Raw genomic sequence first — 13906 nt, forward strand, 5'->3', positions numbered from 1 at the left:
TTCGATGAATCTCCTCTTGCTGTGTGATGCTGTCTATATTCTGTCCAATAATATATTTTGTAACCTGTGCAAAAATCAAAAAAGTAAAAAAACACTAATATTCATACTAATGGCGCATCACCCCACAGTGCGCCATTAGTATGCCAAAGCACATGGGTAAATATGCCCCCTGGGAGGCATACTAATGACGCATGTTAGTCTATACTAATGATGCACGGCGTGGTGCGCCATTAGTATATAATACTAGTGGCGTGGTACTAGTGGCGCACCAGTATAGCGCCATTAGTAAGCAAAACTGATACGCCACTAGTAGGCCTTTTCCTAATAATGCGCTGCACATCATGCCGAATAGAAGTGCATCGGCTACATGCAAATGGCGGGAGAAGAGGCGATGTCACACGGATTAAGACCCCCTGTGATCGTGAAGGCTTGTTTTGTTCGGTTCCTAGATTAGATTCAAGGAAGTGATACAAATATTTTAAGTGGTTTCTGTTTGGATGTATGCATGCATCCCGCGCGAGAGATATTGGAGCATGGGGATGTTCCAGTTTCTTTGGAGATGAAAGGATATTATTTTCGTTGGAGCAGTACATATTACAAAGTTGTGGTGAAAAGTCTTGAAAGAACAATTAGTCACAAATTGCTTTAAATAGCTTTCTATTTTCCATCTATGAGTAGACTTTGTTTTCTTAATACAAATTGATATGCAATTCCGTGAGCTTTGGAGAAAAAAATTACATTGATGGCATAAGCGATTATTTACAAAATATATTATACATTTTCATCTATGAGGATAACTATTTATTAGTAGCAATTTTTTTCTTTAAAATGCAACTACGTCTTACTTAGTGAGAAAAAAAATCCTCTAACAAACTAGAAATCATATCCAGTATAGGAATTTAGCAACCACAAAGCAACAATAAATTAACCCCCCTCGACACACCTTTTCATAGGAAAACAATGATTCTTGTACTACGTAAAATACTTGTCAAACGCAAGATAACCATAGTTCTCGTCAAACCACAAATAGAATCCCGGGTGCCAATGCACCAATGTAAAAGACAAAAGAAAACACAAATGTGAAATAGTCTAATATGTAATGTTCCAGCACTATTGTTCTAATTAAAGTCTAAACTCACCAACAAAATTCTATGAAATCTGTGCCTTAGCCTGATGATGTCGTGGGCTTCTTCGAATCGATTTTGAAACAAGAGGTTTCTTCGATTTTTTCTCTTTTGCAACAAAGTCAATGCACTTGTCCTTCAACTCGAGGCAATTGTACATGTCAGCACAAGCTTGAATATCTGTAACTGTATCCATTGACACATTATCCCATAACTTTTGGACGCACATAAGCTTTAGCCGGTCAAGTGCGTACCGATCTGCGGCGGCAAGTAAGTCAAACAATACCTCATTGGAATTGGATGTGTTATCCTCTGTAGTAGTAGTAGGAAACTCATCCGTGTATATGAACCGAAGCATACGTTTGAATGTTGAAGGTGTGATATCGTGTAGTGTGATGGATGCCATTGTAGCTTCGGCCATGGACCCAAAAAGCTCTGCCTTGAAGACGGGTGAGCGGGCTGCAAGAATCGCTCGGTTCACGGGGAATGTCTCACCGTGGACGGTAAACGACACGTCGGTCCCATATGCGTGAGCGTGATCCAGTAAGCAGCCGAGATGGTTCTTGATGTCGGATGGCGGCACGGTGACAACAGGGGTAGTATCACGCGTGACCATGATGGTGCATACGAACGTGACGTGCCCGTCAATAAGATAGGTTTCCTCTAGGTCCTTTCTTGGCACAAACCGATTCCATCCCCAGTCGTCGAGGTGGTCAGGGGCGCCCATGATTGTGAAGTCATGAAGGTAAGTTTTCAGTCGTATTTCTGATGGCTTGTCATCTCTATCCTTTATGAAGGCGATGAAGGTTGCGCGTACGCTTTCGGAATCGCTCATGTGCTTAAGGTAGATGGAAACATAATTCCCCATGTCATCCTTGGAGTACCCTACCGGTCCGCGCGGGTAGCAGTCGATCCTCCATAGGTGTTGGCCGACGGTGAGGAGCTCAGAGCAGACGACCTCGTCGATGCCAAGGTTCTTGACTTGCTCGTAGTCTACCCTGAAGTGGATGGAAGCAGAATCCACACAAGTGGTGGTCGTCGACGCCGGCAGTACCGGAGTTCGGGTGATTCCTTTGCTCACTGTATGATCAGATCAAACAAGAGTTAAATACACCGGTTCTCAAACCGGGAGATCAAAAGAAAAGTATACACAGTAGACGATCCAAACGAGAGGGCACCCACTGGCTGGCTAGTCTCCGGAGTTGGCGGCGGCGATCGGTGGTTCCGGCCCCGTCACGGTCCTTGCCGGAGCCGTCGTACACCAGATGTGCGGTCGCCTGCTCGCTTCTCGTGGGTCTCCTGGATGCCTAGGGTTCGATCTACTACCGTCCCCAACGCATTGCGCTTTTTCTCCAGAATCCTATTGGGCCTGCTGTTATTTAGTACCATGCGATCAGACTATTTATCGTTAAGATTCTTTGGGTTTTTTTTAACATAAGATTCTTTGGGTTTGTTCCCATGTATATCTCTTGTATGTAGTATCGACCATGTATATATAGGACATACACTACCAGAATAAATGACGCTGCCGACGGCCCCCGTCGACATAGATGGAGATACGCCGATGGCCGGGGAAAAGCCGTAGGCGTACAGAAGCCGTCGGCAAAACTTCGTCTATGCCGACGGGCACCGTCGGCATAGATTAGCCGCCGGCATCTCCCCCACTATACCTACGGGGACCGTCGGCATATATACGCTGTCGGCACACATATGGGCCCGCCGACCCAGGACCGGATGGGGAGTTGACGCTGTCACCACTATGCCAACGGCCCTGACGGATGCCGTCGGCATAGTTAGTACACTTTTTTTTAGTTGTCAGAAAACACGTGTGCTATCTACGCCGACGGCCTGGCCGTCGGCATATCTGTGGTCTATATATGCCGACGGCCAAACCGTCGGCATATATGTTTAAATCTAATTTATATAGACTTAAACATACAGAAATTATATGTTTTTTATTTTTGTGGTCTATATATGTTTCTTATTTCTTATTTTATAATTTTAAAATTTAGACTTGATTAGTTTAAATCTAATTTATATAGACTTAAACATACAGAAATTATATATATATTTCAGGCAGAATTTTCCCTATATTATGAATTTTCGGTTTGTTTTTACTTTTGAGTACGTTAAAATGTAACCTCATGTAATTTTGCATATAGGTCCTTATACTTAGTAAAAATCACAAATAATTCATACTTCCATAGATTTTGACAACTTTTAAATGACTTTTTTATCATAATCTGGCACCGCCTTGTAACAATGCCATCGAAACACCGTACCAGGTCCTGATGCGTGTGTGAATGTGTTGTGACATGTGTAGATGCCCTTCTTGGGCTCCGAGGTGTGCCCCCCTCTACGAACGGCAGAGCCGCCGTCACTTGGAGGGGGGAATCGTGCGCGTCGGGTAGAACCGGAGGGAATATATTAGTTGGTTGGGTCCAGACCGTGTTCAGGGTTGTTCCTATGGGCTGACCAATCGCAACCAGGTGGAAGAGTACACTGGTCAAAGACCGTCCGGTGAAAGTCAAAGGCTAGATCATCGTGCCGACGCGTAGACCCGACGCGTCCGTTTCCCCCTTCAGGTGCCGGCGGCGGCGCCGTCCGTGAGGGGGGGGGCACACCCCGGAGACGCGTGCCGGGCGTTTGCAACCGCCACAACACTTTCAGACTTGTGAGAGGCCGCCCACGCAAGATTTGGCGGCATGCTATCCCCCGGAGGCCACCGGCCACAGTCGTAGACGCACGAAGAGCAATCCGCGTAGAGGGAATTTTTCCGAAACTTCTGCATCACCAAAAAATATGAAAAATTACCATCGTTCCTATAGCACATGTGCCCACGTCGTGCAAAAAAAACTCATGATTTTATCGCGCTCCGAGTACTTAATAATATTCACGCCGCATCGTTACCACAAAACGTCTACTACCGTGTCATCGCCGTTCGTGAGGGGGCCACACCCCGGAGACGCGTGCCGCCTCTTTGAACATGCCACCACACCACCCCGCATGTATGAGGGCTCGGTGCGACGCTCCGGCGGCATTGCTACCCCCCAGGGCCCCCGTCCCGCCTAACCCTGTAGCGTTTGACCACGGGATCTAGCCCTTTGACTTTGCACGGACGGGCTTTGAGCAGTGGACCTCCCCACCCGGTTGTGTTAGATTATCCCATTGGAACACTTTGGAGCAACATCCGGGCCAGTACCACAACAATATCCCCTTCGTGTAGACCTGACGCGTCCGTTTCCCCCCTCCAGGTGCCGGCGGCGGCGCCGTCCGTGAGGGGGGGCACACCCCGAAGACGCGTGCCGGGCGTTTGCAACCGCTACAACACTTGCAGACTTGTGAGAGGACGCCCATGCAAGATTTGGCGGCATGCTAGCCCCCGGAGGCCGCCGGCCACAGTCGTAGACGCGCGAAGAGCAATCCGCGTAGAGGGAATTTTTCGGAAACTTCTGCATCACCAAAAAATATGAAAAATTACCATCGTTCCTATAGCACATGTGCCCACGTCGTGCAAAAAAAACTCATGATTTTATCGCGCTCCAAGTATTTAATAATATTCACGCCGCATCGTTACCGCAAAACGTCTACTACCGTGTCATCGTCGTCCGTGAGGGGGGCCACACCCCGGAGACGCGTGCCGCCTCTTCGAACATGCCACCACACCACCCCACATGTATGAGGGCCCGGTGCGACGCTCCGGTGGCATTGCTACCCTCCAGGGCCCCCGTCCCGCCTAACCCTGTAGCGTTTGACCACGGGATCTAGCCCTTTGACTTTGCAAGGACGGGCTTTGAGCAGTGGACCTCCCCACCCGGTTGTGTTAGGTCAGCCCATAGGAACACTTTGGAGCAACATCCGGGCCAGACCCACAGCAATATCCCTTCGTGTAGACCCGATGCGTCCGTTTCCCCCCTCCAGGTGCCGGCGGCGGCGCCGTCCGTGAGGGGGGCCACACCCCGGAGACGCGTGCCGGGCGTTTGCAACCGCCACAAAACTTCTAGACTTGTGAGAGGCCGCCCACGCAAGATTTCGCGCCATGCTAGCCCCCGGAGGCCGCCGGCCACAGTCGTAGACGCGCGAAGAGTAATCCACGTAGAGGGAATTTTTCGGATACTTCTCCATCACCAAAAACTATGAAAAATTACCATCGTTCCTATAGCACATGTGCCCACTCGTGCAAAAAAACTCATGATTTTATCGCGCTCCGAGTATTTAATAATATCCACGCCGCATCGTTACCGCAGAACGTCTACTACCGTGTCATCGCCGTCCGTGAGGGGGGCCACACCCCGGAGACAAGTGCCGCCTCTTCGGACATGCCACCACACCACCCCGCATGTATGAGGGCCCGGTGCGATGCTCCGGTGGCATTGCTACTCCCAGGGCCCCCGTCCCGCCTAACCCTTTAGCGTTTGACCACGAGATCTAGCCCTTTGACTTTGCACGGACGGGCTTTGAGCAGTGGACCTCCCCACCCGGTTGTGTTAGGTCAGCCCATAGGAACACTTTGGAGCAACATCCGGGCCAGACCCACAGCAATATCCCCTCCGTGTAGACCCGACGCGTCCGTTTCCCCCCTCCAGGTGCCGGCGGCGGCGCCGTCCGTGCGGGGGGGGGGGGGGGGGGGGGCACACCCCAGAGACGCGTGCCGGGCGTTTGCAACCGCCACAACACTTCCAGACTTGTGAGAGGCCGCCCACGCAAGATTTGGCGGCATGCTAGCCCCCGGAGGCCGCCGGCCACAGTCGTAGACGCGCGAAGAGCAATCCGCGTAGAGGGAATTTTTCGGAAACTTCTGCATCACCAGAAAATATGAAAAATTACCATCGTTCCTATAGCACATGTGCCCACGTCGTGCAAAAAAACTCATGATTTTATCGCGCTCCGAGTATTTAATAATATTCACCCCGCATCGTTACCGCAGAACGTCTACTACCGTGTCATCGCCGTCCGTGAGGGGGGCCACACCCCGGAGACGCGTGCCGCCTCTTCGGACATGCCTCCACACCACCCCGCATGTATGAGGGCCCGGTGCGACGCTCCGGTGGCATTGCTACCCCCCAGGGCCCCCGTCCCGCCTAACCCTGTAGTGTTTGACCACGGGATCTAGCCCTTTGACTTTGCACGAACGGGCTTTGAGCAGTGGACCTCCCCACCCGGTTGTGTTAGGTCAGCCCATAGGTACACTTTGGAGCAACATCTGGGCCAGACCCACAGCAATATCCCCTCCGTGTAGACCCCACGCGTCCGTTTCCCCCCTCCAGCTGTCGGCGGCGGCGCCGTCCGTGAGGGGGGCGCACCCCGGAGACGCGTGCCGGGCGTTTGCAACCGCACAACACTTCCAGACTTGTGAGAGGCCGCCCACGCAAGATTTGGCGGCATGCTAGCCCCCGAAGGCCGCTGGCCACAGTTGTAGACGCGCGAAGAGCAATCCGCATAGAGGGAATTTTTCGGAAACTTCTGCATCACCAAAAAATATGAAAAATTACCATCGTTCCTATAGCACATGTGCCCACGTCGTGCAAAAAAACTCATGATTTTATCGCGCTCCGAGTATTTAATAATATTCACGCCGCATCGTTACCGCAGAACGTCTACTACCGTGTCATCGCCGTCCGTGAGGGGGGCCACACCCTAGAGACACGTGCCGCCTCTTCGGACATGCCACCACACCACCCCGCATGTATGAGGGCCCGGTGCGATGCTCCGGTGGCATTGCTACCCCCCCAGGGCCCCCGTCCCGCCTAACCCTGTAGCGTTTGACCACGTGATCTAGCCCTTTGACTTTGCACGGACGGGCTTTGAGCAGTGGACCTCCCCACCCGGTTGTGTTAGGTCAGCCCATAGGAACACTTTGGAGCAACATCCGGGCCAGACCCACAGCAATATCCCCTCCGTGTAGACCCGACGCGTCCGTTTCCCCCCTCAAGGTGCCAGCGGCGGCGGCGCCGTCCGTGAGGGGGGGGGCACACCCCGGAGATGCGTGCCGGGCGTTTGCAACCGCCACAACACTTCCAGACTTGTGAGAGGCCGCCCACGCAAGATTTGGCGGCATGCTAGCCCCCGGAGGCCGCCGGCCACAGTCGTAGACGCGCGAAGAGCAATCCGCGTAGAGGGAATTTTTCGGAAACTTCTGCATCACCAAAAAATATGAAAAATTACCATAGTTCCTATAGCACATGTGCCCACGTTGTGCAAAAAAACTCATGATTTTATCGCGCTCCGAGTATTTAATAATATTCACACCGCATCGTTACCGCAGAACGTCTACTACCGTGTCATCGCCGTCCGTGAGGGGGGGCACACCCCGGAGACGCATGCCGCCTCTTCGGACATGCCACCACACCACCCCGCATGTATGAGGGCCTGGTGCGACGCTCCGGTGGCATTGCTACCTCCCAGGGGCCCCGTCCCGCCTAACCCTGTAGCGTTTGACCACGGGATCTAGCCCTTTGACTTTGCACAGACGGGCTTTGAGCAGTGGACCTCCCCACCCGGTTGTGTTAGGTCAGCCCATAGGAACACTTTGGAGCAACATCCGGGCCAGACCCACAGCAATATCCCCTCCGTGTAGACCCGATGCGTCCGTTTCCCCCCTCCAGCTGCCGGCGGCGGCGCCGTCCGTGAGGGGGGGCACACCCCGGAGACGCGTATCGGGCGTTTGCAACCGCCACAACACTTCCAGACTTGTGAGAGGCCGCCTACGCAAGATTTGGCGGCATGCCCGTCCGGTGAAAGTCAAAGTGCTAGATCATCGGGTCAACTGGGCTTCGTGGTGGCCTTCCGGGTGTAGCTATGCCACTGAAACACCGTAACGGGTCCTGATGCGTGTGTCAAAGTGATGTTGCATGCGTAGACGCCCGTCTTGGGTCAACGGGGTGTTGCCTCCCTCCACGGACGGCAGTACCGCCATCACTTAGATCATCGGTCAACTGGGCTTCGTGGTGGCCTTCCGGGTGTAGCATTGCCACCGAAACACCGTACTGGGTCCTAATGCATGTGTGAAAGTGATGTTGCATGCGTAGACGCCCGTCTTGGGGCTCCGGGGTTTGGCCCCCCTCCGCGGGGGCTAGATCACCGCGTCAACGGGGCTAGGATATAGTCCGGTCGGGTGGCGTGCAGGTACGACCGAATATATTTTTAATATTTTTACTGTACTTTAGAATGGTGCCGAACTTGTCACATGGATAGCTAGTTTATGTATAAATAATAATTAATTTTGTAAGGACATTCCTAAAATAAATTAAATTTAATGTAAAACAGGTATGCCGACGGTATAACCGTCGGCATAGTTCGGCCCCACCTATGCCGACGGTGTAACCGTCGGCATACCGCCCATCTTATCCAACCGGCGTCTCACACTAAAAAAACCAAAAAAAACCTCATCCAATCGTCCACCTTATCCACCCCGCCGCGCGCTTGATCCAGCCCCGCCGCCGCTCGATCCCCGCCCTCCGCCCCTCAATCCCGCCGCCGCCAGCCATCCCCGCCCCGCACCGCTGCCGCCCTCTTCTGCGCCGGCGACGCCCGCGCCCTGGCCGCATCACGCCGTCCCTGCCCCGCACCCGCTCGGCCCCCATCGCTCCCTACCCCGCACCACGTGCCCCCGCTCTGCTCCGCCGCCGGCCGTCCCCGCCCCGCACCGCCTCCGGCCGTCCCCGCCCATCCCGCATCGCCGCCGTCCGTCCCCGCCCGCCAACGCCCCCGTCCCCGCAGCGGCCCCGTCGTCCTTGTCCCCTCCTGCTGCTGGTGAGCTGGGCACGCTCGCGGCCGCGACCGCTGCTCCGGCAGTCCGGCGCCCCCTCCACGGCCCTTCTCTATTGCTGGTCCGGCGCCCCCTCCCCAACTTGAGCAGCAGCTCGCCCCGTCCCCACCCCGACCAGCCGGCCCTCTCTAAAAGTGAGGATTTTTTCCTTTTTCTTAGTTTTGTACCTCCCTATGATTGTTGCTGTGTTACAGTTCAATTTGTGATCGAGTTAGTGACGACCTCTTGTTGAAAGAAGTTAGTGGCAAGATGCAAATGCAATATTATTGACTGTCCTAATAAAAGAAAACATGCACAGGACCTTACCTTGGAACGGGAGCAGTACATGTTGGTAAGCATAACGGACTTTTCGTTCCGACGTTTGTGGTAAATTTCATTGTTTCATGTTCACATGCCATTATGCTTCATTATGTAGGTGGCTCCTGATTGGTGCTATCGCCACCCTGAGGGATGGGCGGGATTGGTGGATATGTGGGTCGGCGCGGACACAGAGTTTGCTGCCAAGAGCAGCATAAACAAGGCTAATCGAGGACGTGACGGAACACACGGTCAGGGAAACCGAAACCACTGGCACACCAAGAAAATTCAGGTATATCTATGTACATGAAACATTCTTGATCTTCTATTTGCCGTATTTTCTTATATGTATGACTAACCTTTGTTTGGCGGTGCAGGAGGAGAAATTGAAGCGGCCGCACTCAGACATCGAGTCCTGGAGGCTCGCTCGTGTGCGGCCTAATCGCAAGGATGACGAGAGTGAGTACTATGGCAAGGCCGGGGAGAACCTGGAGTCCTACAAGAAGGAGTTTAAGAAGTGGAATCCTGACAAAGAAGACCCCATGTCTGCGGATTCCGACGAGAGGGCGGTGGTGAGCATAGGGCCGAGGAGTCATGGTCGGTCGGCGGTTCTGGATTCGGTGATCACCCCTTCTATCTCCTACAGACGGATCCGAGCTACCAACCCGAGGCCGAGCCCGCGCCCGAGCATGTCCACCGCACAGGCCATCCTAGCCCAGCGCAACTCTATAAGTATTTTCCCTCTTATCTTCTTTCTTTCTACTTTTATTTTCCGCTTTGTTATGTATTATGAGTTGCATCATGTCATATTGTAGGCCTACATGGAGTTCCAACGTCAGCAGCTCTACGACTGGAACTAGAGAGTTGCGGCAGCCATGGAGCACAACAGTCGCATGACGCAGCTTATGTTTGCGTCTATGGCAACCGGGCAGATTCCTACAATGGAACCACCACCACCACCTCCTGGACCACAACCAGTGGTGCCTACGTTTGAACAATTTCTGGCAGACCACTACAATGTCACTCCGGTTAGTACATCACCAACCTATTCAACCACAACTTCTCGTTTATTCAATACAATCATATATTATCTTACCATCTCTTTCCAAACATGCAGGGAACCGGTGGTGGTGCTACTGATGGTTCCACTCCTGAGTCACAGAGCCCAGTCACTCCGGTCTGGCTTGGCAGCGGCGGTGGCGGTGGCGCTAGCGCTAGCGGTAGTGGTGACGACCTCGGCTTTGGCGGCCTCGGCTTTGGCAGTGGAAGTGATGCCACTTAAGCCTTTTATTGTGATCATGTTGGACTTGCGATGATGATGCTTCTATGTTGGACTTGCGATGATGATGCTTCTATGTTGGACTTGCGATGATGATGCTTCTATGTTGGACTTGCTATTATGTTTATCATGTGGGACTTGCGATGATGATACTTTTATGTTGGACTTGTGAGGATGTTTATCATGTTGGACTTGCGATGATGATGAACTTGTGATAATTATCTTCTCTTTTCTGTTGTGATGATGATGATATATATATGCTGTTATTTGAATTGAAATGTAACAAAATCAGAAAAAAAGAAAATAGTGCATAACTACGCCGACGGTTAAACCATCGGCATAGCCCCCGACGTGTTACCAGCGGGCGACACGTGGCTGTTTCTGGGAAGCCTGGCGTGAGCTACGCCGATGGTTAGGCCGTCGGCATAGACCCACAAGCTATGCCGACGGCCCAACCGTCGACGTAGCTGACACGTGGCAGCTTCTGGGCGACCGTGGCCTGGCGATACGCCGACGGTTAGGCCATCGGCATAGCTCAATAGCTATGCCAACGGCCTAACCGTCGGCGTATCGCCAGGCCATGGTCGCCCAGAAGCTGCCACGTGTCAGGTGGTGCCGTCAACGTCCATCAGGTGGAAAATGTTGCCGACGGGGTATGTATGCCGACGGTGGTACGGCCCCCGTCGGCTTAGCTCACTATGCCGACGGTTTTTGTATGCCGACGGCCGACCTGAGGTACGCCGACGTACTAGTTGCCGACGGGGATATGCCGACGGGGGCCGTCGGCGTAGCACTTTGCCGACGGCTTTTGGCCCTATGCCGACGGTCATGGGCCGTCGGCAACGTATCAAATTCTGGTAGTGATAACAGGAACATCACATGTGTAGCGAATTTTCCGAGAGCAGTTTTCCGGCGATGCACATTCAGTGGAAGGAGACGTTCCTGTCGATGACGAGATGCCTACGGTGACTTCATAAGTTTCAAGATGATATGCCGGTTCAGTCTTTCGGAGGTGCTCATAGGGGTAAGGTGTGCGTGTGTGCGTCCATAAAGGTGGGTGTTGCGCGTGTATGTGAGTGCTTGTGTCTGTACTGATGTTCAAAAAAATAGTGCAGTTTTCCCATACCCATACAAACATCTTCGGCCTATCTAACCATCGAAACTAGTTCAAGACTCGTGCATGTATGTTTTGCACTTTGAGCCTTGCATGGTTGCATCGCACCGTGAGATAGTTGCCTTTCTTTTTTAGATAAGTACGAGAGTTGCCTAGCACATAGGTCTAAGAGCATCTACAACTGCACCCTTCATACCTGTCACAAACGACCGGACGGGTTGCCCAGTCAATGCCCGGTCGCAAAACACCACACCAAATCATGGCTGACAAATCCAGCCCAAACGACCGGTTGTTCCGGAAGTCCTCATATCCACCCAGATACGCCTGGGCACTGCCGCCACGTCGGACTGGCCGCTCTGGCCCACACTGCTCCCATCATCATCCCCACAAAGTTCTCATCCATTCAGACGAACCCTAGTCAAACCCTCACTCCTCTCAGTCATCCCGCCCTCTCTGTTTCCCTCCCATCTCCTCCAATTCCTCTCCAATCTCTCTGCCCCCTCCACCATGGCCTAATCCGGCCACAACTCCAATAGCAACACCGGTCCCATGGACCGGGATGGCCTCGTGAAGGAGGAGGACGCTGGCTCTAGCAGCAACGCGCGGACGATGAGGTGCTCACGCTCTGCATTACCATCCAACACTCGTGGCTGGACACCGGCGAGAGCTTGAGCTGCGCCATGTCCGCCGACAGTTCCTCCGCTTTAGCAGTCGCAATGAGGGCTGCGGTCGCCCTTCCCACGCCAACCCATTGTGCTCCACGCCACTCCAGATCCGGAGCAGGGAGGCCATCTCCCCTTCCCCTCCGGCCCCTACACCGTCTAGGCAGCACTAGGTGCTCGTGCCCATCACTCCTGTGCACATGCACAAGCCAGAGTCGAAGGCGAAGGCGGCCCGGGTGCGAGCGGCAACGGGTGGTAGCCGCGGCACAACCTAACTCTTCCCGCTAACATGCATGCTCCGTCCCCGTCTAACTGGAGGAGGCTCTCATCCGCGAGGTCATATGGCGCTCGCTGACCATGGCGGAGTCCGACGCTAGGCGCTGATACTTCCCCAATGTATTTATAATTTTTTATTGTTCCATGCTATTATAGTATCAATCTTGAATGTTTATTATGCAATTATATATCATTTTTGAGACTAACCTATTAACCTAGTGCCCAGTGCCAGTTGTTTTTTTTGCTTGTTTTTGTCTTTTCAGAAAATCAGTACCAAACGGAGTACAAACGCTACGGAACATTTTGTCGATTTTTTCTAGCCAGAAGGGACCATAGAAGCTTCGGGAGAAGACCTGAAGTGTCACGATGTAGCGACAAGCCAGCCAGGCGCCCCCCCAAAAGGCATGTGGGCCCCTTGTGGCACCTCTTGACCTAATTCCAGATCTGTAAATTCCCAAATATTCCCAATACATCAGAGAGCCACCCAAAATACTTTTTCCGCCACCGCAAGTTTCTATTCTTCGGAGTTCCCATCTGGAGACATTTTTCGATACTCTGTCAAAGGGGGAATTGATCACAGAGGGCCTCTACATCACCCTTGCTGCCCTTTCGATGATGCGTGAGTAGTTTACCTCAGACCGGCAGGTCCATAGCTAGTAGCTAGATGGCTTCTTCTCTCTCTCTCTCTCTCTCTCTCTCTTTGATCTTCAATACAATGTTCCCCTCAATGTTCTTGGAGATCTATTCGGTGTAATCTTTTTTTGCGGTGTGTTTGCCGGGATCTGATGAATTATGGTTTTATGATCAGATTATATGTGAATATTATTTGAGTTTTCTCTGAACTCTTTTATGCATGCTTGTTATAGATTTTGTATTTCTCTCCCATCTATCTGTTTGGTTTGGCCAACTAGATTGATTTATCTTGCAATGGGAGAAATGTTTTGTGATGGGTTTGATCTTGCGTTGCTCAATCCCAGTGATAGAAAGGGACATGACACATACTTGTATCATTGCCGTTAAAGATAAAAAGATGGGATTTATTCATATTCATCGGGTAAATTTTGTCTACATCATGTCATCTTGCTTAAGGTATTACTCTGTTCTTTATATATGAACTTAATACTCTAGATGCATGTCGGATAGCAGTCGATGTGTGGAGTCATAGTAGTAGATGCAGGCAGGAGTCGAACTACTTGTCTCGGACGTGATGCCTATATACATGATCATTGCCTTGGATATCGTCATAACTATGCGTCTTTCTATCAATTGTCCAACAGTAATTTGTTTACCCACCGTATGCTATGTTCAAGAGAGAAGCCTCTAGTGAAAACTATGGCCCCCAGGTCTATTTTAATTATATATGAAAATGAAAAATACTTTGTTGCA

General features: G+C 52.0%; 1 protein-coding gene and 1 pseudogene across 1 annotated transcript; one reads left to right on the forward strand and one right to left on the reverse strand.

Annotated features, from left to right (window-relative positions):
• Window positions 1-1149: 1149 nt before the first annotated feature.
• On the reverse strand, window positions 1150-2672 carry LOC125532594 (BTB/POZ and MATH domain-containing protein 1-like). Its single transcript, XM_048696597.1, has 2 exons — window positions 2636-2672; window positions 1150-2204 (listed from the first exon to the last, which is right to left on the reverse strand). Exons 1-2 carry the CDS (start codon window positions 2670-2672, stop codon window positions 1150-1152), a joined length of 1092 nt encoding a protein of 363 aa, XP_048552554.1.
• Window positions 2673-11048: 8376 nt separating this feature from the next.
• Window positions 11049-13906, forward strand: part of LOC147988678 (uncharacterized) — a 127240-nt pseudogene continuing 124382 nt past the window's right edge.

This window comes from Triticum urartu, chromosome 1A (genome assembly GCF_056163025.1).
Source record: "Triticum urartu cultivar PI428250 chromosome 1A, HENAU_Tu73, whole genome shotgun sequence".
Taxonomy (NCBI): Eukaryota; Viridiplantae; Streptophyta; class Magnoliopsida; order Poales; family Poaceae; genus Triticum; species Triticum urartu.

Excerpts from the sequence above, each read along its gene's own strand:
- LOC125532594 (XM_048696597.1), bottom strand. The coding sequence starts at position 2,672 with ATGTCGACGGGGGCCGTCGGCAGCGTCATTTATTCTG. Across the intron at positions 2,205-2,635 it reads CGGCAGCGTCATTTATTCTG|TGAGCAAAGGAATCACCCGA; the intron begins GTAGTGTATGTC and ends CTGATCATACAG.